A 27,684-nucleotide genomic window follows, 5' to 3' on the forward strand; every position below is an offset into this window, starting at 1 on the left:
AAAAAAAAAATATCTATTCGAAAATGTTTTTTTATTATTATATGAAAATTGGAATGAAGCTAATTTCATTACTAGTGGGAATTGCATTTAATATGGGATATTTTAATATTTCTATTTTTGAACTCAGTGAGAACTAAAACCATTGACAAAATAGGTTTGTATAGTACCTATTGTATTGACTTGTTGATTTATAATTTACTAGCAAGTTTCCACTACTTCGTCAGCGAAAAGTCTATGTCGATTCCATGCCGTCCGTCTGTGGAATTCACTCTAGCTTCCGAACGAAATTCAGTAGGTTAATCAAATTATTTAATTTATATGTATTACGTCTGCAGGAATTTTGATATTGAAAATGGATGATATAGCCCCCATGGTACCTCCCTATTTTCGGTATTTTGGCGATTTAAGCGACATTATTCAACGGAATTGTTTCAAATTTTGTGTTTGAAGTTCGTAATGAATACTGCAGCCTATGATAGAAGATTGTCCGTACAGATCCACGTCTTCGTATAGCCCCCTATAACGGCACATCGGTATTTTGATGATTTTAGCGACATTATTCACCGGAATTGTTTCAAATTAGGTATTTAAAGTTCGTAATAAATATTACAGCCTATGATTGTCTGTGCAGGTCCACGTTTTGGTATGGCCGCCATATAATGGTACCTCTCTATATTCGGTATTTTGATGATTAGCAACATTATTCAAGTTACGCGTTTGAATATTGTAATGGCTTAGACAAAAGTTCACAGTTCACTGAATTCTTAAAATTTTAAAATAATTTAACGGATTTTGTTTTTTTTTAAATTGCCAAATTCGTTCCAAACGTGGAGGGTATTAAAAGTTCGGCCGGCCGAACTTACAGCTTTTTTACTTATTTAGTACTCAAAATGCACAATTTGTACAGTTTGACAAAATTTGTCGATCAAAACTTCATACAGAAAGAATAATAGAAAAATGCTTCAAAATCTTTAAAAACGTTGCACAATGGGCCCACATCCAATTTTTCTATGCAAAACTATTTCAACTTCTACATATGTAAACCCTAGAAACCAAAGACTAGAGTGACCGCTATGTCAAATTTCACAATTCCAGGTTTATTCCTTACCTCAATAACAAATGTAGTACTATTTAGTACTTTTCGTATAACATATATTTCCAAAACCGTCTTCATATATCAAACTTGCTTTCCAACCTTCTCATATCAAATTTCATGTTTTAAGCTCTATCCATTCACATTCATTTTAGAAGTTTAGTATCATTATAGAACTTTTCGTAACCTTAGCGGAAATTCATTGGTTCATCTATCTATTTGCTGACTCTCATTCCGAATTTCAAAATTCTGTCTCATTCCGTTTGTCCAATACAAAGTATTAAAATTTTAAATAAAGAAGAAATTGTTTCTTTAAGCACTCTAAAAAAAAAACAGTAACTTCCTTTGGGGCATTTTAATTTTCCTAAATTTTTTGTTGCAATAAATTACGAAATAGCCCATATCTTTTTGTTATAACCAAGTAAATTCGGTTGCATGTTTTTGCGTTTCAGCAATTAATTTATACAACTTTTCAGTCGTTTTGACCTGAAGGCTATTATTGTCAAAGAGAAACCTTTAGAGCGCATTGCAAAAGACGAAGAAAGAAAAATTAATTAATTTTTAATTAAAACAACGCGATAATTGCAAAACAGAAAACAACACCAATAACTTTGAACTGGACGGAAGGTAAACAAGCGATAAGAGTTTATTTGTTGTAAATAAAACAATATATGGATATATAAAGATATGGAAAATTATATTTGACCACATTCTCTCTATACAACCAAAACAAGGGTTGGGTATTATAGCTTTGATGCACTCCTCACCATAAAATTGAAATGCGTTGAAAACTTTTTTGGAGAGCCCATAAATTACAATTTTTTAACAAAAAACAAGTAAAAAGCTGCTAAGTTCGGCCGGGCCGAAATTTTAATACCCTCCACCACTTGGAAAGAACTTGAAAACTTCCGGAAACTACCACTTAATAGGCTGTAGTGCCCATTACGAACTTCAAATACCAAATTGGAAAAAATTCCGGTGAATCTCGCTAAAATCATCAAATTACCGAAAATCGGAATGCACCGTTATATATGAAAACGTAAACCTACATACGAATTTTATAGTCATAGGCTGTAGTACCCGTAACGAACTTTAAACATGAAATTTGTTACAATTCCGGTTAATAATGTCGCACAAGTCATAAAAAATACCGAGTATTGGAGGTACCGTCATAAGCTGTAGCACTCATTATGAATTTCAAATACGAAATTTGAAATAATTCCAGTAAATAATGACGCTAAAATAATGAAAATACCGAATATCGGGAGGTACCGTTATATAGGGGCAATACGAAGACGTGAACCTGGAAACCTGCAAACTTATATGGGGGATATACGAAAACTTAGACCGATGTGGCCCATTTACGAACTTAACCTGCCTACAGGTAAACTATGCATACATGCTAAATGTTTGCCTTTTATCTCAATTCGTTCGAAAGATAGGGTGATTACAACAGACAGACGGAGGTCGCTAGGTCCTCTTAGAATTTAACCTGATCCCGAATATATATACTTTGTAGGGTCTATTATAAATATTTCGAGGAGTTACAAACGGAATGATAAAGTTAATATACCCTCCATAGAATGGTGCTCTTATTTTATATGGAGCTCTGTTGGTCTAGGATAATGGGTACAAAAATTGAACTGTATCTCTCATAGAACTGCACCTCCGGTTTTCCAGTATTTCGATGCTGTTAGCAACAACTTTAAACTTTATCAGCTGCAATTTTACATTTCGGCTTCTCATTGCGCCAAATTTTTGCTTGCAAAAAAATCTTATTTTTTCCTGATTTTCGCTCTTTTGAGGGTCTTTTCCACAATTTCCCATCAAAGCAGCACTTCAGTCTTTCATTGGGCATACTATTTTTATTTCACAAAAAATGTTTGATGCATTTTCATATTGGTATATATATTGTAAGACTTAGCGTAATATTTGCCGTCATTTCAGCTGGAGGATGGATCTAGAATTTCGGCCCTTTTCCCTAAACTGTTCATTAAGTTAATGCCGAAAGCTGAAATTACCGATAGGCAATTTGAATTACATTTTATTTGCAATAACTTATTTCAATACAAATCTTCATGCTCAATATTTTACAGTTCTATTCCTTGGATACAATGACAGCGGCAAATCACAAACATTTGTTTTGTAATAAAAGATAAGTGAACAACAAAATCACACGGAATTCACGATCGTCATTTTCACCCAACTACAAATAAATAGTTTTTTAAACAACATTTCATAAACAAATACTAAATCTTTAGATAACTTGTTGAGTTGATGTGGTAATAAACGTAAATGAATTTGTTGGCAGATTACAAAGTAGTGCTCAATAGCCAATACGTAAATACCTAGCTGTCATAAATAAAATGAAACAAATAGAAAAATTATCTTGGTCGTTGTATCGAAGAGAACCATTACAAAAATACACAATTATTGCAGTTTCAATAAGAGCTGGTTAAATATTTACAATATCGTTATAAATAATTTCTATATATTAAAAAGAGCGCAACACTATATACTGACAGACAGATAAGCATTGTTACCACAATAGGGGTGAAACGAAAGTAAAAGTAAAGATGGTGTTGTGAACAACAACAACACTTAGTCATTCTTTCGAAAAAAAAAACAACAGTAATAAACTTGTTTCCCCAAAAAGGCAGTACGTAATGAAGACCTCATCGAAGGGCATTCGAAATGATTCTAATGGCCCGACACCCCCTTCCCTTTGTTTTTTTTTTTTGTTTCCATAAATAAAAAAGAGGAAAAAATAAAAACGCTATGCTATGTAAAAAATATTTTTGTAAAACACGTGGACGTGTCGTAAACGCGTTTTGGAATAGATACTGAATTTATTAGAGCATTACAAAGAATTTTTAGATCACGTAAGAAATTGAATTGTTTGTCTACACAGAAAATGTCGTTAAGGACTGTGTCTGTAGAACTTCCTGATAATTTTTGCCGAATTTCGAGTTCGATTCTGATTTATAAAATTTCAAACTCTAGAGCAACTGCAAGATCAAGAAATGTTTCTGATTTTTGGTCCATTTCAACCCCTAAGAATTTGGCAATGATCTCCAAAAACAATAGGCTCCTATTTTGACCTTAACCATTATTGCGACCCGTAACGTGATTACAATTTAACATGGACAAATGGAGGGGCAGACACACATAGCTATATCGATTCAGCTCGACGAGATAGGAAGATCCATATGTAACACCCTATGTCTTGGGTCAATATTTCGAAGAGTTACAAACTTTTTGGCCCAATAAACTAGAAGACAAGTGTATCGTCGCTTTGTTTACATTGGAAGGTAAACAACCTAGAGGGGACAAGTTCTACCCTCTTCCACTTTTTTGAAAATTTTGGATAAAGATTCTCTGGCATAATTACATTTTAGGTAATTCGAGGTTTATTTTGGTCGAAAAGTGTAACCTTATTTTGGTCCTTTTTTAAAAAATAGCTAAAAACTCCGTTTAAACGGAATCGTAGCAAGACAAAATATCCTAAAAATGTATTTGCCATAAAATTCTACTATATAGGGTGAGATGGAAAAACTGCAACAAACTTCAGACTGCTGTCATTTCTAAGCCACTCGTCCGACAGCTGTTGAAATTGTTCCAGTTACAGCTTATTATATTGTTTACAAGCGTAAATAGGCATTTTGTTGAGAATTTTCCAGGAAAAAAAAGTTATTTGTGATGGAATTCAAGCGTGATAGTGTGATTTCTTTATATTTGGCTAGAAAACTATAAGTGGTTATCGTTAGAGCACTCCAGCATTTAAATGTAAATAAATCTTGTATGTCTCGTACCATCGCTCGCTACCGTGATACTGGTAGCGTAGCCCGACGTCAAGGAAATGGACGGAAGAAGCGACTTGATCGTAACCCGCGTCGCAGTGACCGAAAAATGGCTCGTTCGGCATTCGTCAAATATTGAAGAGTGAGCTCGGGATAAAGCCATTGAAATTCCAAAAAGTGCAAAAACTTTCACCGCATCAGATTCGCTTGCCGAAAGTGGTGAACTGCCGAATTTGGTTTTCTCCGATAATAAAACATTTGTTGTTCAGCAATTTTTAAACGAACAAAATGATCATGTTTACTTGTCAAAGAGGTCAGCTGCAAATGAACAACATTCGGTAGAATCCATATCAAACCCTAAATGCCACATTTCAAACAATTTCGTGGAAAAATGCTTATATTGGGACTACATTACGTCGTAGACATATATTGACAATGTTCTACCACAGGAGGCAGAACCCACTAAGAACTCTAAATATACTAAATCGGGGACTTATATAGACAATCTTCTGCTACCGAAGTTAGAACCCATTAACAATTGCAAATACCGAATTTTAAACAATCTCGATGGAAAATGTGGGAGAAATCGTCAAAATACAAAACATCGGAAGGATATACACTGGTGGCCAAAACTAAAGCAACTGAAATTACAAGGAGAATGAATGCCCTGTAATTTTTTCAAAAATTAAGCAAATGAGAAAGTTTTTCTTGTTTTAAATTAGGTACTTTATTCACTTTTTAAAGACCTAAAACATAAAACCAAAATTCATTTTTATATAAAAAATAATGTTTGGTGAAGTCAATTAACCCGATTTTGGCTTGGACAAAACAAAAGCAACTCTGTTGTACATTCATATAACCGCTGCAATTTCAGTTGTTTTTACTGTGATATTTATCGCTTTTTGCTTCCTTCGACAATTTCGCTTGTCATAAATCCGTTTTGAGAAGTTTTTTACAACAGAATGTGTTTCTTTCTTTCCGTTTTTTAAGTACTGCCAAAAAAAATTAAAAATGGCTAAAAGCAAATACATTACCTGAATAAAACAGCAAATTGTCAGTGACTATCAAAACAACATATCACAGAAAATGATTTCCGAGAAATATTTCATAAATATTTATGTGATTTCATAATTATTTATATATACTAAGTCGGTTTATTGAAACTGGATCAGTAGTAACTGTCTATAACGGATGAAGGCCGTGAAAAACTTCAGCCCATACTGGTCCACAAATTGTTAGAGAAATAAAAAACAACTATTTAAGAGTTCAACTGGATTGGTGAGAGAGCAATCATTGGATATAAGCTCGAGATCAGTGCGTAGACGAGTAGTGGCAGCTGGTCTGCATGCCCGTAAGACATCAAAAACCCATTTATATCTGAAAAAATCAAAAAGGCTTTCGGAAACGATAATATTAAGTGGAATCAAGCTCAATGGAAAAAAACATTATTTCTGGGATGAGTCTACGTTTAATATTAAAGGCTCAGACGTGAAAAATTTTACGGTGAGAAGACCAACAAATGAAGGACTCAAGCCGCAGTGTTGCAAAGGTACAGTGAAGCATGAGGGAGGGTCAAAAATGGCGTGGCGCTGTTTTTCTTTCTATGGACTTGGGCCTATCCATAAAATAAAGGAAGTTGTGGATCGGTTTGTTTACAAAGATGTGTTGGACATCACGATGTTCCCTTACGCTGAGTAAAATATTCGGCTGATTTGGGTTTTTCAGCATGACAATGATCCCAAACTTGTATCAAAACTTTTCAAATATTGGTTGCGGGAGTCAAAAATGCATGTTTTGTTATGGCCGGCACAATCACCTGACCTAAACTCCTTAGAAAACCTTTGGAGTATCGTATATAGGAAGATCAAGAGAGATTCAGAAATAAATAAGCACAACATTTTCTAAAGAATTCGGGGTTCCTGGGAAAGCACATCCAAGGATCAAATTGAGCATGTTATAGATTCAATGGCTCGTAGGTGTGCAGCTGCTATCAAAAATAGTGGTTATGCTATCGACTACTAGCCAAAATTTAATTATTTTAAAATAAAAAATCAAAAGTTGCTTTAGTTTTGACCAAGCAAAAATTGGGTCATTTTAGTTTTCCACACATTATTTTTCGTTCAAAATTATTTTTGTATTTTTATTTTTAGTTTCTTAAAAGTAAATTAAACCCTTCATTTAAAACTGGAAAAATAATTACGATTTGTTTATTTTTGTAAAAGTTACAGGACATTTATTGTCTTTGCGATTCAAGTTGCTTTAGTTTTGGCCACCAGTGTATATACGAAAAATGGACTGACATGGCCTTATGATGTAATTGACAAAACAAAATATACATGTGTGCAAAATTTCCTTCAATCTTAATTCATTCTAAAGATAGCGTAATTACAGCAGACAGCCGGATGGACATCACTAACTCGACTTAGAAATTTAAACTGATGAAGAAGCTATATACTTTGTAGGTTCTAACGTGAGTACTTCGAGGAGTGAGAAACGTAATGGCAGAATTAGGTTATATTAAATCTGCCATTACGTTCGTCATAGCATGGTGGAGGGTATAAAAATCGGAAACTTGAAGCTTTTCATCTTCATTCAAAATACCTAGAGAAACGCAATGGCTCAGTTAGGGTATAGAAATCGGTAACTTATATCTCTGTTTGATTTCCAATCCCTGTGTGATGCCATCATGATCCCACTACAAAAAAGTGATCCCACTACAAAAAAATGATCCCTTCTCCCTCCTAAAATCTGTGGAATAAGTATCACTGTAGGCATTATTTTCGGTTATTGGAGGATCAGATTTCAAAAATCCATGTCGATGACACATATACTGAAATATTAATAAAGAAATGAAAAAATTAAATATTTTCTTTAAAGAAAACCACTAAATATCATGGAATCATGGAATTTTCCTATAATCAAATAATGAATGATTTCACTGTGTCTTGTCAAAGCATATTTCAAATTTATGGCAATTATCCAATGATTATGTCCATGTGTTTCTAGTGGAAGGAGGAGGAGGCGGTGGCTCATCAGCAATTATCTTCCTGTTTGACATTGCGTGGACATTGATCGTTGTACATTCATTCATTTTGACTTTGGCCATTGACGTCAAGAAACAGAAAACTCGTGAAAACAATATAAGCTCTTTACGTGGCAAAAAAAATTTCCATTTGCAAAAAAAAAAAAAAAAAAAAAAACACGAGAAAAAAATTAAGTAAAGGAGGCACGGCCAATCGTGCAAAGTCCAAGGAATTTTTTTTACGGATAAAAAATTTGGGGCATATTCAAAACGTGTATGTGCTCAATTGAAATAAACATTGCCTTATACATACATGTTCACCATCCAGTATTTCGACAAAAAAAATACGACAAGAATTTAAATTATAAATAAACCAGTAAAAAAAAGTCCTAAAGTCAGGTGGGGCCGAATTTATGATAACCTACACCACTTTGCTAATTTAGTAGAGCTCCACATAACAATTAAAAGTTTTTATGGGAGAATTCAATCATACACGCTATGATTATAATTTATAGTTCAAAGGACTAAATATGCCGAAGCATTTGTATCTTATAAATTCGGACTAGTATTGCCCATTTGGTGCACAATTAACTTGAAATCGGATAAATATTTGCATGAGAGCTATATCCTAATCTGAACCGATCTCGATAAAATTTGGCAAAGATATTTCTGAGCTGTGTATTTGATATATTTCGCTGAATATCGTTGTTACAGAGTGCATATTACGGTTGTGGGTAACAAATATAACACATCGGATGAACAATATATATGGGAGCTATAGGTATGTCTGAACCGATCTTTACCAAATTTGGCATACTAGCTTCTAGACTCAATTTGGTCGTATGTGCCATCCCATTTGGGAAAATATTAGACGTTTGGTGCACAATAAAAGGTAAATCGGACGAAGTTATATATGACAGCTATATCCAAATCTGAACCGATCTCGATAAAATTTAGCAAAGGTATTTCTGAGCTGCAGTTGATATATTTCCCCTAGTATTGTTGTTACAGAGTGCATATTACGGCTGCGGAGAACAAAAATAACAAATCGGAGGAACAATATATATGGGAGCTATGGCTATATCTGATCGATCAAATTTGGCATACTTATATTCAAGCCTAATTTGGTTGTATGTGCAAAATTCAATACTATTCGGTCTGATATTACACGTTTGGTGCACAATAAAAGGCAAATCGGACGAAGATATATATGGAAGCTATATCTAAATTTCTACCGATTATATCCAATTTCAATAGGGTTTGTACTTGGTCAAAACAAATTATTTGTGCAAAATTTCATCTGGATCGGGCAATAAATGCGAACTGTACTTTGTTTACAAAAATACATGGACAGACGGACGGGCATGCATAAATCGACTCAGAATGTGATTCTATGCAGATCATCAAAAGGAACTATGGGTCTATCTCGTTTCCCTTTGCCTGTTAGAAACAAATGCACAAAGACATAATACCCTGACCACTTTGTGGTTTAGGGTATAAAAACAAAAATGGTATTAAAATGCATGGGAGTCATACAATGACTCTTGTAGTCTTACAAAAAATTTGAACTGAATTAGCGTTAAACAAAGTCAAATTATTATTTATTCTCAATTATTGCCTTATTCTCAATATTTATTAGTTAATTAATCCAACTTAACAAATACTGTATATTACTCACATAAACATTACCATCGGTGATAGAATTTCATTTAAATTAATCTTAACGAGTTATTTCATAGTAATTCAATATCTCGCCATTATCTGCTTTTTATTGAATATTAGATAACTATCCATTATTACAAGCAATGCAAATATTATTTTTACATATTATAACAGTAGTAATATACATTGTTATACAACAATAACAAAGCTAACGCCCGTCATTTTGTTTAACAAACATCCATATGTATATATTTTTTTGGAATAGATCATGTAAGCTATTCGGCAGTGAGACGTTGACAAGCTAAATAAATAAATTACACCGATGCCACCATCATGCCATAGGATGCCTATAAACGTCGTTTGGACTATTAAATAGGTGTTAATTTGTATGGAAATTTCGAACCGAAAAGAAAGCAATTTCATTCAACTGTGTCAATTTAATGTCTTCTAATGGGGTTCGTTGTTGTTATAATCACAGCAATGCCGTTTTTGCTTCAAACATGTTCCATAATGATTTATTTACTTACATCTATATACAAACAGTGTTCAAATGAGATCATTTTTGTTAGGAAGAACCTTGTTGATTTGTTCGGAAACAATATATAAACAACGAGATAAGTAATAATAAATTATCAACATTACAGGGATGGATAATTGCAATATTAACAATTAAAAGAGGTAAAAATGAGTAAAATTCTGTTTTAATACTCTTTGTCTTAATGTTCTTCGTCTCATACAGGGTGAGATAAAAAACTGCAACAAAGTCAAACGCTATAATTTTTACATTTCTTTTTTAAATTTTATTGAATGAAAGCAAAGATTTTTAGATTTGTTGTGAATTGGTCACCTTTGGCACGACTTGTGGCCTTCAAACGGCCAGTGAAGCCATCACATGCTGGCCGAATGTTGCTCTGCGGTATTTTGGCCCATTCCCGGCGAAGCGCTTCCTTGAGGTGATTGACACTTTGGTATTTTTTAGTGCCAACTTTGCTTTCCAAAATACTTCAGAAAATTACATCTTAAAAATTCTCACCAAAATGCTTTTGTATGCTTGTAAACATTACAATGAGCTGCCACTGGATTAATTTTAACAACTGTCGGACGAGTGGCTTGGATATGACAGCAGTCTAAAGTTGGTTGCTGTTTTTCATTTCACCCTGTAGAACAAGTAAAAAATCTGTAAGTTCGACCGGGCCGAACTTTAAATACCCACCATTTGAAAATGATTTAGCAATTTTCAAAAAAATAAAATCAGTTAAAAATTCTGTTAAAATCTTAAAAATACCGATTGTAGTCGTTATACTAGTGGGCCTGCATAGGCAAGATTTATCATAAGCCACTACAATATTCAAATGCGAAATTTGAAAGAAATTCGGTGAATAATATCGCTAAAAATCATCAAAATACCGAATATCTGGAGGTACCGTTATATGGGGGCTACACGAAGACGTGGACCTGCACAGACAATTTTCTGTCTTAGGCTGTAGTAACCATTTCGAACTTCAAATACCAAATTTGAAACAATTCCGGAGAATAGTGTCGCTAAAATCATCAAAATACCGAATATCGGGAGGAACCGTTATATGGGGGCTATACGAAGACGTGGACCTGCACAGACAATTTTCTGTCTTAGGCTGTAGCATGGTACAATGAAGAGAAGGTAGGTCAACTTTGAAAAAATTGCAAGTATAGAGGTCTACCTGTTTGGCTTGTAATGTCAGAATTAGTATCAAAACAATAAAAAAATCAAACAACTTGTTGAATTTATTTTGAATAAAGAATTGAAAACCATGTTCTATATATCTCTAAAGGATTATTTCGTTACAAAAACTCTAGATTTGGTCGATGCATACATTGAAATAAACATTTTGAAAACACCCGAATTTGAATGTTTTCTGAACAATTTTTTCGTTATTGAAAAGAAAGCACATACATAAACAAATAAAGATGACATATTAAGTCAAGAAAATAAAAAAATTAAAATCATATGGTATCATAGCCCTACCTTGATATCATTGTACCATGGGCTGTAGTAACCATTTCGAACTTCAAATACCAAATTTGAAACAATTTCGGTGAATAATGTCACTTAAATCACCAAAATACCGAATATATAGGAGCTATACCAAAATTTATAGGAGCTATACCAAAACGTGGACCTACATGGTCCACTCTCAATACCAAAAGTCCTGCAGACATAATATACATTTGAGTAAAATTTTATCAACCTACTTCATTTCGTTCGGCGGACGGACATCGCTAAATCGACATAGAATTTCATGGTGATCAAGAATATATGTACTTTGTGGGGTCTAAAATGTATATTTCGAGGTTTTACAAAGGGAATGACAAACTTAATATACCCTCAAATTCCTTGAGGTGCATTTTGCTTCTCCTGAGTTCTCATGTCCTCAAGACTTATTTCGAATGTTCACCAAACTGAACATACTATACACCTACAAATTTGTTCAAGTTCTTTTCTTCGTTTCGTGTGCTCTTCTCATTTGTTTTGCTTTGACAGTTTTTCCTTTTTTTGCGATAATGTGCGTCAAAACGGACAAAAAAAAATCTGAATCTGATAGAATTGATGATGCGGTGATGATGTTGGTCAGTCGATGGTGAAAACAACGTTTGTGTTGATTTTTTCATAGCTTTCATTTTTAATTGCAACACCACTCCCCCGAAACAAATCGTTCGGTTGCCAGCCCAACAACAAAGTAACACACACAAAGTAAATGGATCAGATGGTCAGCCAGCCAGCCATATAGTCACCCAATTGAATTTGCCCGGCCTTTTTTCGTTCTCTCTTCTTATTTTAATGTATTTGTCATTGATAATTTCGCGTGTTTACTTTCCGTTTCGTCTATTCATAGTAGAATCCAAATGTATAGATTCATCTGAAACTGAAAATATCTTTCGAAAAATATATTGACATAGTAATTTTCAAAAACAATTTGAATTTTTTCATACGGCCAGTGTTCAGTGCAGCAATGTTTGACTGTACCTAATAGATGCATAGCCCATCGTTGGTGTAAATATATTTATCTACTTGTCGAATTGGATCTTACATCCATTGAATTGAAGAGGAAATTAGATTTGTCAAATAAAGTAAAATGCCCATTATAATAATAATATAAGCTTTTTTGTTTCGCCTTCGAATCACTTGTGTTCCGAAGATCCAATGTTTTAAGCTGGAGGAAAAATTACCACCATGTTTATTTCAACAAGCATAGTTGTGTGAATTTTTACTAAACTCACACTGTGCATTATCTCGCAGTGCGGATTTCAAAATAAAAATGTTGTTGTTAGTTATTTGCTCAGAAAATAGATATAACAAGTTAAAAAGCAGTAAGTTCAGCCGCCATGTGGAAGGAATTTGGAAATAAAATCCTTAAAAAATTCTGTTAAAATATTAAAAATACCGAATATAGCCGTTATTTTGGTGCCTATACGACGTAGACCTACATAGGCATTGTTTGTCATAAGTCATTATCATATTCAACTTCGAAACTTGAAGTAAACGGTGAATAATGTAGCTAAAATCATCAAAATTCGTATATAGGGAGCTGTGCGAAGACCTGGACCAGCATAGACAATTTTCTGTCATAGGCTGTAGCATCCATTACGAACTTCAAATACGACATCTCAAACAATTTTGGTGGGTATTGTACCTCAACTCTTCAAAATACCGAATATAGGGAGGTACTGCCATATGGGGGCTATACGAAGACCTGGACCTGCACAGACAATTTTCTGTCACAGACTGTATTTCCCATTACGAACTCTAAATACGTAATTTGAAACAATTCCGGTGAATAATGACGCTAAAATCATCAAAATACCGAATATAGGAAGGTACCGTTATATGGGGGCTATACGAAGACGTGGACCTACATGGCCCATTTACGAACTTAACCTGCCTACTGGAAAAATAAACATGTGTGCAAAATTTTAGCCTCCTATCTCAATTCGTTCGAAAGATAGCGTGATTACAACAGACAGACAGACGGATAGACAAACAGACAGACGGACATCGCTAAATCGACTTAGAATTTTACGCTGATCAAGAATATATATAAAAAAATTAGAGAGGAGCATTTTTCACAATTTTCCCAATCCCCAAAATAGACACTAAGTTGATTTAAAATTTGATAAGAATATTGTTACCAGTATTGAATATTGACGAGCATGTCAGAAACCGACCGGACCGACTATCAAGGATCCAAGAAAGTAAATATAGATTTCGATCGGCAATCGATCATTTGTCCTCACGCATAATTTTATTTGGCTTACGGAAAGAAAGCAATAAAAACCGCAGCGATCCGGTTTAGTGCCAGCATTTTTAGAATGTGATAAGAAACAAATTGACACTGTGGGTAGGTATGTACTCGTATGTACACAATTTTCACTATACTGACTGTCATAATTGACTTTATCTCACCATCAATTAATTTTTGAGAGTTTTATTTGTAAAATCGGATTTCAAAACAAAACTTCAACAAATATGAACAAATACTTATTTAACACGACTTTCTTAATACTGTCAGTATTTCCGGGGAAACCAAAAAGATGTCATTGAACACTTATTCCATTTTAGCAGTGTATTGTTTTAAATTCATTATCAATCAGTCAGAATATATAAATAATCATTACTAGAATTGAAGAAAAATACATTTATTTGTTATTAATATAGAAAATGTATGCAATGTAGGTCATTAATATTTTATAATGGATTAGGTACATATTAGACATTCATAAATAAGTACTCATACACATGCCCCGATTGAAATCTATTGAATCTGAGCTACTAAACGCCAAGTTCATGATTTTTTATCACCATCCGATGATAGCCTTCTTTCCTTATGTCTATATGGAAAAGTTGTCGTGATACGATACCAATTCGGATTTAAATTATGCAAATGATTACCCAGCTAAAACAGAGTTTGTTCTTTTTAAAAGGAAAAATCTCAACACAAATATTTGCTACTTACGCTTGATGATCTCACTTTAGTGCTATCGTAAGTGGACAAGTACCTTGATGCAAAGTTTTCCAGCAAGAGGTGTTATTTTGATACATACAACATACATTTTTTAATATTTACTGCAAAAATTATGAAAATCTTGCAGTTCGCAAAACAAAAGCATTTTTGGGTCGTTGGAAGCACCGTCAATGCAATGCATTATTTGGTGGACAAATTTGAGCCTTTGAGACGAGTTACAGATGTAAAGAGTGAAACTTGTGCATATCGCTCAAGCACAAATAATTATTTTACTACTGAAGTCCAAAAATTTTCAAGAAATCCCAGATTTCCTCGTCGTTTATTAAAATTGGGCATTTCGAAAAAGTCATTACACAGCATTTTGAATAAGACCTGAATTTTAGGGCTTTTAAAGTTCAGTTAACACAAGATTACATCACGCCCGATCATCAACAACATCCTGTCTTTGCTGATAGGAGTCCTTGAAATTCATTTCAAATTAATTTAAAAATTATCGGATATTCCACCGAAAAATCATCTTGACGGATGAGACTCACCCCAGTGGCTGCGTCAACAGACAGACTTATCGCAACTGATGCTTGAAATCCCCCAAAAGCTGTTGTTGAGAAGCCTCTCCTTCCTCAATGTGTGGACGTTTGATAAGGTTTAGGTCCGATCTTGCTTTTTCGAAAATTAAGTTGGATCAACAGTCACGTCGGATAATTTATGCATTTTTATATTCTGATTTGAATGGTATTGATCTTACTTTTAATAAGACGGACCTACAAACATCGAGACCACCACTCTTTTACTCGAAAAGTTTTCGGACCGGATAATCTGCCAAAGTGGCAATTGAATTGGCAGACGATTATTGTGATGTGTCCCTTGGAACTTCTCCTTTGAGAGCTTTTGAAAGAAAAGGTCTACGCCAACAGCCCAGCGTCGATTCAAAACCTCATAAATCTTAATCGTGAGACTATTGAGAGATTATGGCGTCCCATAAACGATTGAAATACGCAAAATTTCATGAAAATTATGTTTTCGGTGAGCGTGCCATTTGGCTGACATGATATAACATCCAATTTTTTATTAAAAAAAATACGACATAAATAAAGCGTATGATAAATAAGCGTATGGTCACATAAGGATCGTCGAATTCCTTTAACCAACGATTTATAAAGTAGTAAAGACTTTGCTTTATTAACACAAGACTCTATATGTAAATTAAAACGTAACTTATTGTCTAATATGACACCAAGATCAAGAAACGATCGATCCAATTTGTAAGAACCTATGAAATCTATATATATAACAAGTAAGCAAAGGCTACAGTCGAGCGGGTCCGACCGTTGAATACCCTACAACACTATAATAAACGGTACAGTTTATATAGGCAAGATACTCGAAAGAATTCCACAAGATATTGTGACAAATAATAAAAGAAAACCATCAGGTTTCGTTCTCTAATTTTCGAATAATAGCAACTTAAACTAATTTGCTCATTTCCAATTTATTGGTAGATGTTGCACTTAAATGGTCTTCCTAGATCTGGAACCAATATTTCCCAAAGACCTATAATCTCTCAGAAGTGGCAAAAGATTAACATTTATTATTGGTTTTTGACTGAAACGCATCTATATGAGATACAGACATTTGACTATATTCTTCAACGAAATCAGCCTTAACGAAATAGTCAGAAGTGCGTCTTTCCTGTATTTGTGAATTCTCCAAAAAGTCACTGGAATGGACATTTTCGTATTTTGTCTACAAAAGTTGGCAAACTCCTTCACACATTGAATATTTTTGGATGGCCATCCAAAACTGCTTGGCTTTTGCAATGTCCGGTAACCCCCATAATTACGACCTGCTGACAATTTTGCAGTTTTTTGGTCCATTTCAACCCCTAAATATATGGCGATCATCTTCAAAAAGAATAGGCTTTTATTCTGACCCTCATCTTATCTCCATGCAAAATTTCGTAAGGATCGGGCCATAAATGCGATCTGTATATGATATCCTGATATTCTAAGTACTTAGTTTTGTTAGCTGTAGAAATATTACCAAATGTTCAAATCAAAATGAAAATATGCCAAAAATATGACAAAATTGAAAAAATATGAGAAAATTTTACAAAATCAATATTTTCATCTTTAGAGAGATATTTTTATGCGATTTTTTCGACGTTTTATGTTTCCTGCCAAGAGGTCATTCTGAATTAATGAGAACTGTCGAAATCAGTTCAGCCGTTCTCGACATATAAGAGATTTTTCAAGCATATCTTCTTTGGTAAACATATATATCGCACATATTTTGCTATATATCCGTTTTGTTGGATGTTAACATCAATATAAAGATCAGAAGTAACCTTGTCATGGCTTTGTGATTTCGCCGGGATTTAAAATATTCGCGGTTTAATGAAAAATTTTGAATTTTTTCAACAAAAAAGATATTGTCTATTTTACCCGCTAAATATTATCCGACGGCCACCCAAATAGGTAGGCTTCTTGCCAGCCCTAAACTCTAGCTACATGCGAAATTCCGCGTCGATTGGTCTATAATTGCGACCTGTAGAGCAAGTGCAAAATCAGGATTTTTTTCAGTTTTTGGTCCATTTCAACCCCTAAATATTATGCGATCATCACCAAAAGAAATAGGGTTCTATTCTGACCATAGCCCCACCTCCATTTTAAATTTCGTGAAGATCGGACCATAATTGCGACCTGTAGAGTGATTACAAATTAACATGGACAGACGGACAGACGGACAGACGGACAGACGGACGGACGGACATACATAGCTAGATCGACTCAGCTCGGCGAGATAGGAAGATCCATATATACTTTCCTATGTGGGAAATCAATATTTCGTGGTGTTACATAATTTTTGGGCCAATCAAACTTATAATACCCCCAACACATAGTGTTGTAGGGTATAAAAATATAATTGAATATCTAAATACCTATATCGGAAACCCCATATATACAGATGGTCAGGTGGCTCTCTAAATGCTTAACAGGTCCGTGGTTCGCGAGATAGCTGATAGACTGGATCCTGCTGCAACAGATATCCGTTCCGTACATCAGTTTCAACCTCATATATGCAACAGTCTACTCTGTCTTTCTCCTATTCGACCGTCATCGTCCTGATGTAACGCCTACTACTATTTTGAGATTTGACTTGTAATAGGATAGGAATGATGTCCTCGTAATGGAGTGGAAAGCCTATACGACTTCTTAAAAGTTACACCACGGTTCCATTAGACATACATTTCTGAATTTCTTCAAATGAACAGGATCCACATTCTTATAAACTGAAAAAATTGTGGTTTTATCTTAAAATTTTCTGTATAAATTTGTATGCAGTCCACCGGTGCGATCGGCCTCAAGTCCAATCTTGCCTGCAAAGTATTTGAGTTTGTATGTGCTCAATGTTCACGTCATATTATTTTTTCATTTGTTCTCTCGGCAGAAGATATCACCGTCTTAAAGTAGTGTTTAGACACTACTTTAAGACGGTGTACCTTTCTTATATTATCTAAAGACCAGGCTTTTCAGCTTGTAATATTTGTTTTTTTTTTTTTTTTGCAGTACTTAAACAATTAAGGTGTTATAGTATATCACATGATCGACCAGTTCCTTTTAAGATTTCTTAAAAAACAGTGTGATGTGTAATATTTATTTAATAAATATAAATATATGTTTCATCACTACAGTGCAATTCCGAAAGCGTTCAATAACCGAAAATGAATTGAAAAATGCTGAACCCAATGTTCAATTATTTACACATGCACAGCTGCTTTCTAAAACACACAAAAAGACCATATGATGTCAACAAATAAATCCCAATATAAAAACATTGATGGTGGTGGCGAGGTCAACGACTGAGTTACTGATTGGCTGGTTGGCTCATAACATGTACTTCCTTAGTATATATATTTTTTAAATTGATCAACAAAACTAAAGTTCTTAGGAAAATAAAGGTTGGTTGAAATAACATGAAATTTGTTTGTGATACTCTATATTTTTTGGACTTGGGATGGAAAATCGGAGTTCAACCGAATGTACAATATGAAATAAATTTTTCCATAGAAACAAAAATACTAGATGGAAACTTTAAGCCCAAAAATTGTCATAACGATTTCCTACATAAGTTACTACCATCTCCTTAAAACGTATAAAAATCGTTCATCTTTAAAGCTTATTGTTTAATAGCGGAAATGTAAAAATAAATACACAAATTTACACATTTGTATATAAAGATTTATATCGTATATGAATGTATGTATAATCTAATAATTGCAAATATATCTAAACAACATTCTATATACAAACATATGAATGTACCGATGTGTGTTGCAATACGTTTGTTTTTTCTGACAAATCTAGTAGAGGATATAACAACAACAAAAGAAGAAAAACTTGTTTCCCTAATAAATTCCATTTCCATTTACGTCTAAACGAGAGCCGCAAAAAAATAAAATCTCATCAACTAGGCCTATTGTTTTCCAAAGACTATACATTGTCTTCCCTCCCGTTGTCAAACAATCAGGTTTCTCATTTGCCCCCAACAAAACACTCCAAAGCAAACAAAACAAGCTTTCCTTTGTGACAAAAAAAAGCTGTCTCAGAGAGTTAGTAGTAGTACACAGAGAAATATATATTTTAATATTGAATAGAAAGAGCGCACCAACGTCATTACATTTACAGAGTGAATGTATGCCGGGCCGCATGGAAAAGTAATATGGTGTCAAGGACGTTTCAATGATAAAGTAACACATGTTTTCACAACAAGCGGTGCTATAACCCAGCACAGCTGCCACAAGGAAATTTCCATCCTTTAGGCTGGCAAACGAAATGAGGAATAAACAATAAAACGCAAACACCCAAACTCTTGACACGTGTATTTGTGGTTCATGTAGCCAGAGCCAGTGTCGTTGGCCGGATAGAAAAACAATAAATGTATTGAGTTTGTTCGTTCGTTTTGTTAAAGGATAACATTGAGCAATGAGATCCCAAATGGTATTAGTCATATAAAAAAGGTCGTCATTTGGATGTTGACGATAAAAGGAGATTTTTCAATCAATAAGAAATGAATAAATGAAAACACCAACTTTTTTGGAGGTCATATCCAATTGTATTGGTTCTATGTATTTGCCAGGCAATAGAGTTGTCATACGTACGCATAATGAAACATGCGGCAAATTTTTGATTTTTAATTAAGAAGTTTTAGTATGTTCCTCTGGATTAATTTTACAGTAAAAATCGCAAAATTTATAAAAGTATTTCCTGAAGAATAGTAGTTGTAAATATAATATCTAGGACTATTATTTTGCTTTTGACGATGAGGAAAAAACTAGTACTCTTCATTTCTTCAACAACATTTTTCTGAGTAACTAGGACTAATAGCAAAAAATTAAATCTGTTGAAACAACGATCCACTGGAAATATGGTAAGTTTGAGAAAAAAGTGGGCATCATGAACTTCTCGTTTCTAAATATTAGATCATTACTCAAATCAATATCAGAATTTTTATTCAGTCTATTTGGTTACATTACTCTTCTCCCTCTTATCCGCACAATTGCAAATAGTGGACATAATGTCTAGGACTATAGTCATGTTTTTAATAAGAAATACCACCATTCTTTAACATTTTCTGAGAAACAATGTTTTTTTTTTTCAGAAATATTTTTAAAAGAACTAGTAGCTAATCTGTTGAAACAGATCTCCAAGGGAAAGATACTTGCATTGAGAAAAAAGTGGACATCATGTTTTTAAACTTTAGGTCAATACTCAATTCAATATCTATATCTATCTCAGTCATTTCAGTTACGTTTCCATTCTCCCTCTTTTCCGTGCAAGAAGAAATAAGAATTTTATCGTAGTAACCACTTATAGTTTACAACTTAAGTTTTGGTTTAAGGATGCACAGCTAAACAAGAGTCGACAGCTGTCTTGCTTGGAGAACTTTGGTCCATTGTTTTTCATTCTGGAAAAAGAATTAAAGATAGGATAGAAGGAAGAAAAGGAAGATTTGTAGAGATGATTTAGAGAAGTGGTTAACATATTTAGGAGTTGCTTTCAGCAAATATCTAAGAAAAATGTTAGATATTCTACATCCCGTCTACTGAATAGCATTCGTCTCTTATGCGATGACCTGAAACAACAGCATAGTAGGTGCTCAAGTGTCTCTACCTCTTTGTGAGGATGAACATAGTCTTCAGAATCATAGGCAATGTTATCCCATTTTGAGGACAGTTATCTGATACTACAATGGCCAGTCAATGTAATGCCTTAAGTGGAAGTACGTAAAGAGCTCCTGACATAAGTCATCGACTGGCTCCTTTTAGAGGAACAAAGGATTTTTATGTTGACTTAGTTCGATTTTGGCCATAGGCTCCTTTGTTCTTTTCCGAAGAAGCCAGCCGATAACTTAAGGCAGACAAAAAAAAAAAGCGTTTTACGTATTTTCACCTTTATATCTGACCTACTTATTTATAGATTGGAACAGGTTTTTTTACCCAAGGACGACTAGATATGGATATACCTTAAAATTTTATACAAGAAGGGGAATAACTTCCTAAGCATGTACATAGTAAAAAGCATAAATTTTAAGCTTTTAAGTATTTGTTTTTAATTTCTCTCTGGAAATGACTATGTAGGGTATCTGTTATATAATCTACTCATTTCCTTTGATACAATAGAACATTTGTTTATTTCCCTCCGGAACATTCATTTAAACCTTATTTATCTTAATAGCAGCTACTATTATTTGCTGTAGGCTTATATTATTTAGCAAGTACATACACATACATAAATATGCACACATTTATGAGACCTATGCCATAAACATATTTGGCTGTTATTCGGGTAGAAATACATCCTATCTTGGATTTTTGTTTCGTTAATTGTTTAGATAAAGATTTGTTCCAGAATTTTTTTATGGAATGTTTTCTGCTTTTCTTTTCTTTTTAAATTAAATTTCTTTGTTGACACCGTGGTAGAAGAATAAATGTAGATACATCCGCTTTTGTGATCGTTGATACGTATGTCAAAAACATTTTACAACATAAAATAGTAAACGTTCTCCTATACAAGATTGTTCATTAGTTTTATGAAATTGCGATTTTCAAAAATTTGCAAAATTTTTTATCCAAAAATGTCTGACAGTTCTGTGCACCACTAGCTATTGATGTACTATGGTAGGAACTTTTAAATCTTTCAAGAGTGAAGACATTGGCCATTTATGAAGCTTAATATAGTTAATTTATTCGTTTTGCATTTGAAACATATGTTGGTTCCAGAAATTTTGATATATTCTTATTGCGAAGAAATGGTGGCTGCGCAAGCTAAAGCGACTTAGATCTACTGTCTACTTAGCAGGGTAGAACGAGAGAAGTTAATGCAAATCCCATTCCCCAAAAGTTTCCAGACTCTCTTAAAACCTATGCATATTATTTAAACTCATTAATATTTACATACAAATTATAAATTATACACATAATGAATCTACTTACCAAAGTCAATGAATTGCTTAATAGAGAGCGGTGATGGATTGAATTGTGAATAGAAGTCGAGCATTTTTGGTATGCTCGACAAGCGAACTGGAAATAACCGCATTTTGTCGTTTTATCTGTTGTTGTGATCGTCGTCGTTTGTTTTGTTCAATATTTTTTTGTTTTTAGTTTTGTTTTGATGTAGACTAGCAGCAGTAGTAGAATTAATTAATAACAACAAAACTGTACAATGTTGCTTCTCGGCAAACAAACAGAGTGGAATAGAGGTCTTGAATGGAGGTTTGTTGTAATACAAATGTTTGCCAAAGTTGGAACAATTAATGTGTTGGAGGTGGGAGGCAGGCCTGCAACGCTGATGTCGAAAACTTTGGATCTTGTCTGTGCGAAAAAAAACAACACCAACACAAAATATAATCGTATGTCACGTATTCCACAAGACAGACGGCGGTGTTGTCGAGCCGTACCAGTTTTGCCGGGCAGGGGGTAAGGTGTCCGATAGATTCTATATAGTGAGAGAGAGAATTTTTGAATGACCTCTGTTTCGCCTTTTTATTGTTAATATGTATGCTTTATCTCGGCATAAAAATTTATGGCTTTTAATTCAATTTTTCAAATTAGCCAAGAAATAATCAACACAATGTCTTTCCAGATCCCAACAGAAAGAAAATTGTGGGGGCCAACAAAGAAAAGGATTCCAAATGCCGTATGAGAGTGTAGAGAACAAAGTTGCGGGCAAAAAAAAAACAGCTGTTAAATATATAAGAAATTCATGTTCCTCGTTTCCTTTTTTGCTGTGCTAGGGGAGCGGTTCACCACCAACGAAACACATCAACGTGGAATACACATAAAAAGGTAATATTTTTATGAAATTTGTTTGCCCAATGTACTTGTCGCAACAGTTTCCATATTTTTGTTCTTTTTGCAATTTCTTAACACAACACGCTTTTTATTACTGTATTTCTCGATTCATTTTTGCACTTTTTATTTGCCAAAGTGTCTCTCTTTGAGTCGTATATTTGTTGTTTTTTTTTATATTTATAAACACTTGTAAATGACTAAATTCTTATTGGAATTATTACTTTATTATTTTGTGTATATTTTCGTGTTGTTCTTCCAACTTCAACGTTCCTCGTTTAAATGTTTAAATAGCTTTGTTAACTTTGTTCCATGACTGACCGTCTGATTTTGCTTGGGTTTAATAATGGTGATTATGATGTTTGCTGAGCATTCTAATCCAATCGATAACAACCATCCCATTTCGATAAATGCGGTTGAAAAAATGCGCGCGCTCTCTCGCTCTAGATTTCTCTCGAGAGTTATCGAAACTGTTGAACACAATGGTAACGGCTATCGTTTGCAGGAATGTATGTAGACGTTTCGAAAGTGAAATATTCCCTTCGTGTTTTTGGAGTTGAATGAAATGCAATTATTTTGTTTTCTTTGGGGTTGACATATAAAACGGCCCATAAAGTAAGACTTCGCTCGTCTTTGAAATTATTTTTTGGCTTTAGGCGGCAATTTGTTAGTGCTTGGGTTGGGGTGTTTAAAAATTGTACTGGTTAAAAAACTTTACTTAGGTTCTCTCTGTAAGGTTCCCAACATTTCTAATTGTTTTTTTAAGTTAACTTAAAATTTGAAATATATTTTTGTAATGGTGCTTTTGGTTCGCATTCCATTGTACATGATAAAAACAATTTTAAACTTTAAATTTTGAATAAAACAAATATTTCTTTCTTCTATCTTGAAATCAGAAACCCCAACATTTCCTTCATGTTTTGTGAATTTTTCCCTATTGTAAAAATTTTATATAATAATACAAAATTTTTATAAATAATAAGTATATTTGGTTCGCATTCCATTGTACATGATAAAAACAATTTTTAACTTTAAATTTTGAATAAAACAAATATTTCTTTCTTCTATCTTGAAATCAGAAACCCCAACATTTCCTTCATGTTTTGTGAATTCTTCCCTATTGTAAAAATTTTATATAATAATATAAAATTTTTATAAATAATAAGTATATTAGACAAAATAATATTGCACTACCGACTTATATTTTACCTATTTCCTTTGAAGTTAAGCTAACTTTCCGATTGAGTCATGATTAGTACCATGCGACTTCAACTTTAAACCCCTCTAATTCTCTAATCACATTTAATAGACACAAATGGAGTGGAAATGGAAAAAATTGTTCGTACTGGAAATGTTCTGTCAAATCCTTTTTACTTTTTAAACAATGACAAAAAATACAGTGATAACAAATTTTAAAATTCTATCATAGAGTAATGCGGAGATTTGTCAAGAAATGTATGTTTTCTGCCCTGAGATTGGTAAAATGGGAATAATTATTATATAATAATACTGACATCATCACTTATATCACAAAAGCAGTGATAGCAAAATATATAATTTATTACCATTGAGTAGCGATGCTAACTCAAACTAAATTGGGTATGTACTATCAGCTTGATATCCTTGGCAAAGTAAAAATAAAAAAAAAATGTTTGTTAATAGAATTCCAGAGGAATGATTAGACATAATAAAATATATAATAGACGAGGTACCAACTTGTATATCTCAAGAGTATTCTCTTTCTTTCCCCTTTTAATTCTAGTAATTAAAATAAATAAATTATTTGATTTTCAACAGTTGTTATTATATATTCTTTGTATTACATACTACAAATCTATACATATAAAGCTTTTACATGGCTATGGCATACATTGATATTTCTATATATAATTTCATTTAAATGAAATTTGAAAATTATAAAAAATGTTATTTATATTAAAAATGACATATAACTAGATATTACTTTTTATGAAAACACGCAAAATATAAGAAAAACATCACAATGTTTTGAGTCTTTTACGAAAAAAATCTAATTAAGGGGAACACTTATGTTTGGTATTGTTGTAAAAAATAGTCTATAGCAATGACACTTTAGCATATACACGGCCTACGGATTTCAAAAATAAAAAAAGTCTTTATATAATCGGCTTGAAACAGAAAATGTTTTAATTGCTATGCTTTTGCGAAGGAAACCTTATATACACATAGTTTACGAGATAAATTGACAATTGAACTTAGTTATTATATAAGTAATTCAGTAAGTCATTTGTATAGTCGTTGCTCTTTTTAGTATGCATATGTGTGTTTTGTTTTTTGTTTTAAAAATAATAATATTATTAAGTAAATAGTTATTGTTTGTGTCCTTGGTATATTACTGCTGTTTCATATGATCTTGATCTTCTTGTGATTGTTGTTGTTGTAGACGTTCTTTTCGTGCTTTGTCCTTTAATTGGGCAATTTTCAATTTTGCCATCATTTGTGTTGAATTGTACAACCAAGCGCCCTATAAAGAATGCAAAAAAAAAATTGAATTCTTCAATACTTTTATGGAAAAAAATGACTATAATAAACTGTTTTTTGTATCTATATTATAGTCCTTATCCACATTCATGGTAATGTACTTTGTACCATTATTGTTCATACTTACAATCAAAAGCATACAATTCAACAGTATTGGTATTGAGAATACAGTAGATATAAATAGACCATTGCTATCAAAATATTGCTGTTTGGAAAATGAATGCCAATTCATGGCTGCATATTCATTTATGGATTCGGAAAAGTATACGGCAGACACTAAAAAGGGAGGAAAGAGAATATAGATAATGAACTTATTTACAAATATTTGGAATTTTTAAGAACATTATATTTTTTATTTTTATTTTACAAGAGCAACAAACAGGAATAAATTAAAACTTAGAAGATTATATGTATTTGCTACACCCAACATGGATTGCTTTAATTGAGTGTAGCTCCAGGTGGCAGAAAACTCTGAAAAAGTAGACCTTGTTTTCCTAAACACAGCGATACAGAAATACACATTTTTTCTTGGCTATTTTTAAACCGATAATCGAAATAAAAACTTCAAAATGTCGCTACAGGTAGATTTTTGTATCCTGATTACAACAACAAAGAATGGACAAGATATGGGGCTCAAAATTTTAAAAGGTACATTCCTTATATTCGCGAAGCCGGTGTTTAACATACCTCAGAGTAGAAAACCTCAAGCCCCGGCCAACGACCGCCCACTTAAAATGAACTTGCATTCGCGAAGCCGGATAAAATCCCAAGGACGGCCGAAGACCCACTACTCTAAAAAACTTTCGTTCGCGAAGCCGTTGTTGGACATACCCCAGATGAGGAAATCTCATGTCCAGGCCGAAGGCCGGCCACATAAAATGAACTTGGTGTTGGGCATACACCAGCAGAAAAAATCTCAAACACCGACCGAAGGCCGTCGATTTAAAAAAAGTTTAAATCTTAAAATAACTTTTTTTGGGAATTTTTTTCAAAAAACATTGAGAGTTTTTACTAATATTATGAACCCTATATTTCGAGAAGTATGGATCCAAAAAAAATTATTTCGCTGTGTTCAGGATGACAAGACCTACCTTCGGCAAAAATTTTAAGAATTTTCCGCCATCTGGAGCTAAACTCAATTTGTTCCCCTTTCTCATACTTTTAAGGAGAATTTAGTCAAGGACTTATACATTTTCATAGAACTATTATATTGAATTTCCTGTTACTTTTGTGACTACAATCGTAATACCAATAAAACAGAAATGCTGCAAAATAGGAAACACAACGTAGCTCAATACAAGTTGAATAAAACTTAATGCTCATATTAATGAGCTAGTTTGATTTAAGAATGTCTCCAAATGGTCGGAACATAAAAGTTCTAAAATGCACAACACAACGCGAAATATCGCAAGAAATATTGGTATCACTTCAATTCAAGGTAACACACATCAAAACATTTCAAAAGGTCCCTAACCTTTATGGGCGAACGGGTGTTTGCATTCATTTATCGTATTGGATATACAACCAGCTACATGCACACATGTAGTATGCAAATTTCATTTCATCATCTCTCAACTCGAAGATCCATATATTGCAAAGTTAATTCTACTTACGCAATATTAAAAATAGAAATATTTGGAAATTTGTATTATTCCTGGTCAGTAGAGTAGTTGTTGTTGTCAGTACATGCAAGACTATTAGACCAATTAACCATGGATCCATCCAGTCTATCTGAAAAGATAAACAAACAATTCATTGTGGTCATTATTTATTTTTCCACCAACTCCCCTACTTACACTTCTTAAGAATGTCCAATAGTCGGTAATTTCATTGACTTCAATAAAATTTGGATCGATTGCCATATTTTAAATGTAAAATATTAACTATTTATTTCAAGATTATTTTGTAGGATTTTAAGATAGAGTTGTGTTGTTCCGGTCAAACAACGAAGCAACCAAATTCTTACGACGGCGGCGGCTAACCATATCTGGAGCTGGCAAAATATCGTTCTTACTTCGATATTTAACTGTTTGCGATATTATCGACAATAGTTTCATCAATGGCAAAATTAAGTCCATGTCCACTCTGGTGTAATTTCAACATGACGAATGACTAAAAACAAGTCTTGTTTGGCAAATGAGGTGAAAGGAGAAACTGCTGTAAACGCTAAACGAGAAATATTTGCGTCTTATAGGTATTATTGCAATTTAAGGGGATAAACTGAAACGAGCCCTTTGAAC

General features: G+C 33.3%; 2 protein-coding genes across 5 annotated transcripts in view; both read right to left on the reverse strand.

The window, feature by feature from the left end:
* The window catches only part of LOC101896544 (pyruvate dehydrogenase (acetyl-transferring) kinase, mitochondrial), a 46,151-nt gene extending 22,844 nt beyond the window's left edge, over nucleotides 1-23,307 (reverse strand). For 2 of the 3 annotated variants that reach the window (XM_059120580.1, XM_059120582.1), the window contains exons 1-2: nucleotides 23,149-23,307; nucleotides 22,070-22,571 (exon numbers count right to left, since the gene is read on the reverse strand). In XM_059120580.1, coding sequence (XP_058976563.1) covers nucleotides 22,070-22,172 — 103 coding nt within the window. In that variant the 5' untranslated portion in view covers nucleotides 22,173-22,571; nucleotides 23,149-23,307. The remainder of the gene's footprint in view (nucleotides 1-22,069; nucleotides 22,572-23,148) is intronic. The other variant, XM_059120581.1, reaches the window with a different exon arrangement.
* A 1,396-nt stretch (nucleotides 23,308-24,703) lies between these two features.
* LOC101900671 (transmembrane protein 18) lies at nucleotides 24,704-27,435 on the reverse strand. 2 transcript variants are annotated; one of them, XM_005183203.4, is made up of 4 exons: nucleotides 27,241-27,435; nucleotides 27,058-27,175; nucleotides 25,572-25,720; nucleotides 24,704-25,427 (listed from the first exon to the last, which is right to left on the reverse strand). In XM_005183203.4, exons 1-4 carry the CDS (start codon nucleotides 27,304-27,306, stop codon nucleotides 25,296-25,298), a joined length of 465 nt encoding a protein of 154 aa, XP_005183260.2. In that variant the 5' UTR covers nucleotides 27,307-27,435; the 3' UTR covers nucleotides 24,704-25,295. The 2 variants fall into 2 exon arrangements, with proteins under 2 accessions (XP_005183260.2, XP_011292398.2); XM_011294096.3 differs by having other exon boundaries at nucleotides 27,058-27,171; nucleotides 27,241-27,430.
* Between the last annotated feature and the right edge of the window lie 249 nt (nucleotides 27,436-27,684).

Source organism: Musca domestica, unplaced genomic scaffold (genome assembly GCF_030504385.1).
Source record: "Musca domestica strain aabys unplaced genomic scaffold, Musca_domestica.polishedcontigs.V.1.1 17, whole genome shotgun sequence".
Classification (NCBI taxonomy): Eukaryota; Metazoa; Arthropoda; class Insecta; order Diptera; family Muscidae; genus Musca; species Musca domestica.

Excerpts from the sequence above, each read along its gene's own strand:
- LOC101900671 (XM_005183203.4), bottom strand. The coding sequence starts at position 27,306 with ATGGCAATCGATCCAAATTTTATTGAAGTCAATGAAATTACCGACTAT. Across the intron at positions 27,176-27,240 it reads ATTGGACATTCTTAAGAAGT|ATAGACTGGATGGATCCATG; the intron begins GTAAGTAGGGGA and ends TTATCTTTTCAG. Across the intron at positions 25,428-25,571 it reads TGAATTGTATGCTTTTGATT|GGCGCTTGGTTGTACAATTC; the intron begins GTAAGTATGAAC and ends CATTCTTTATAG.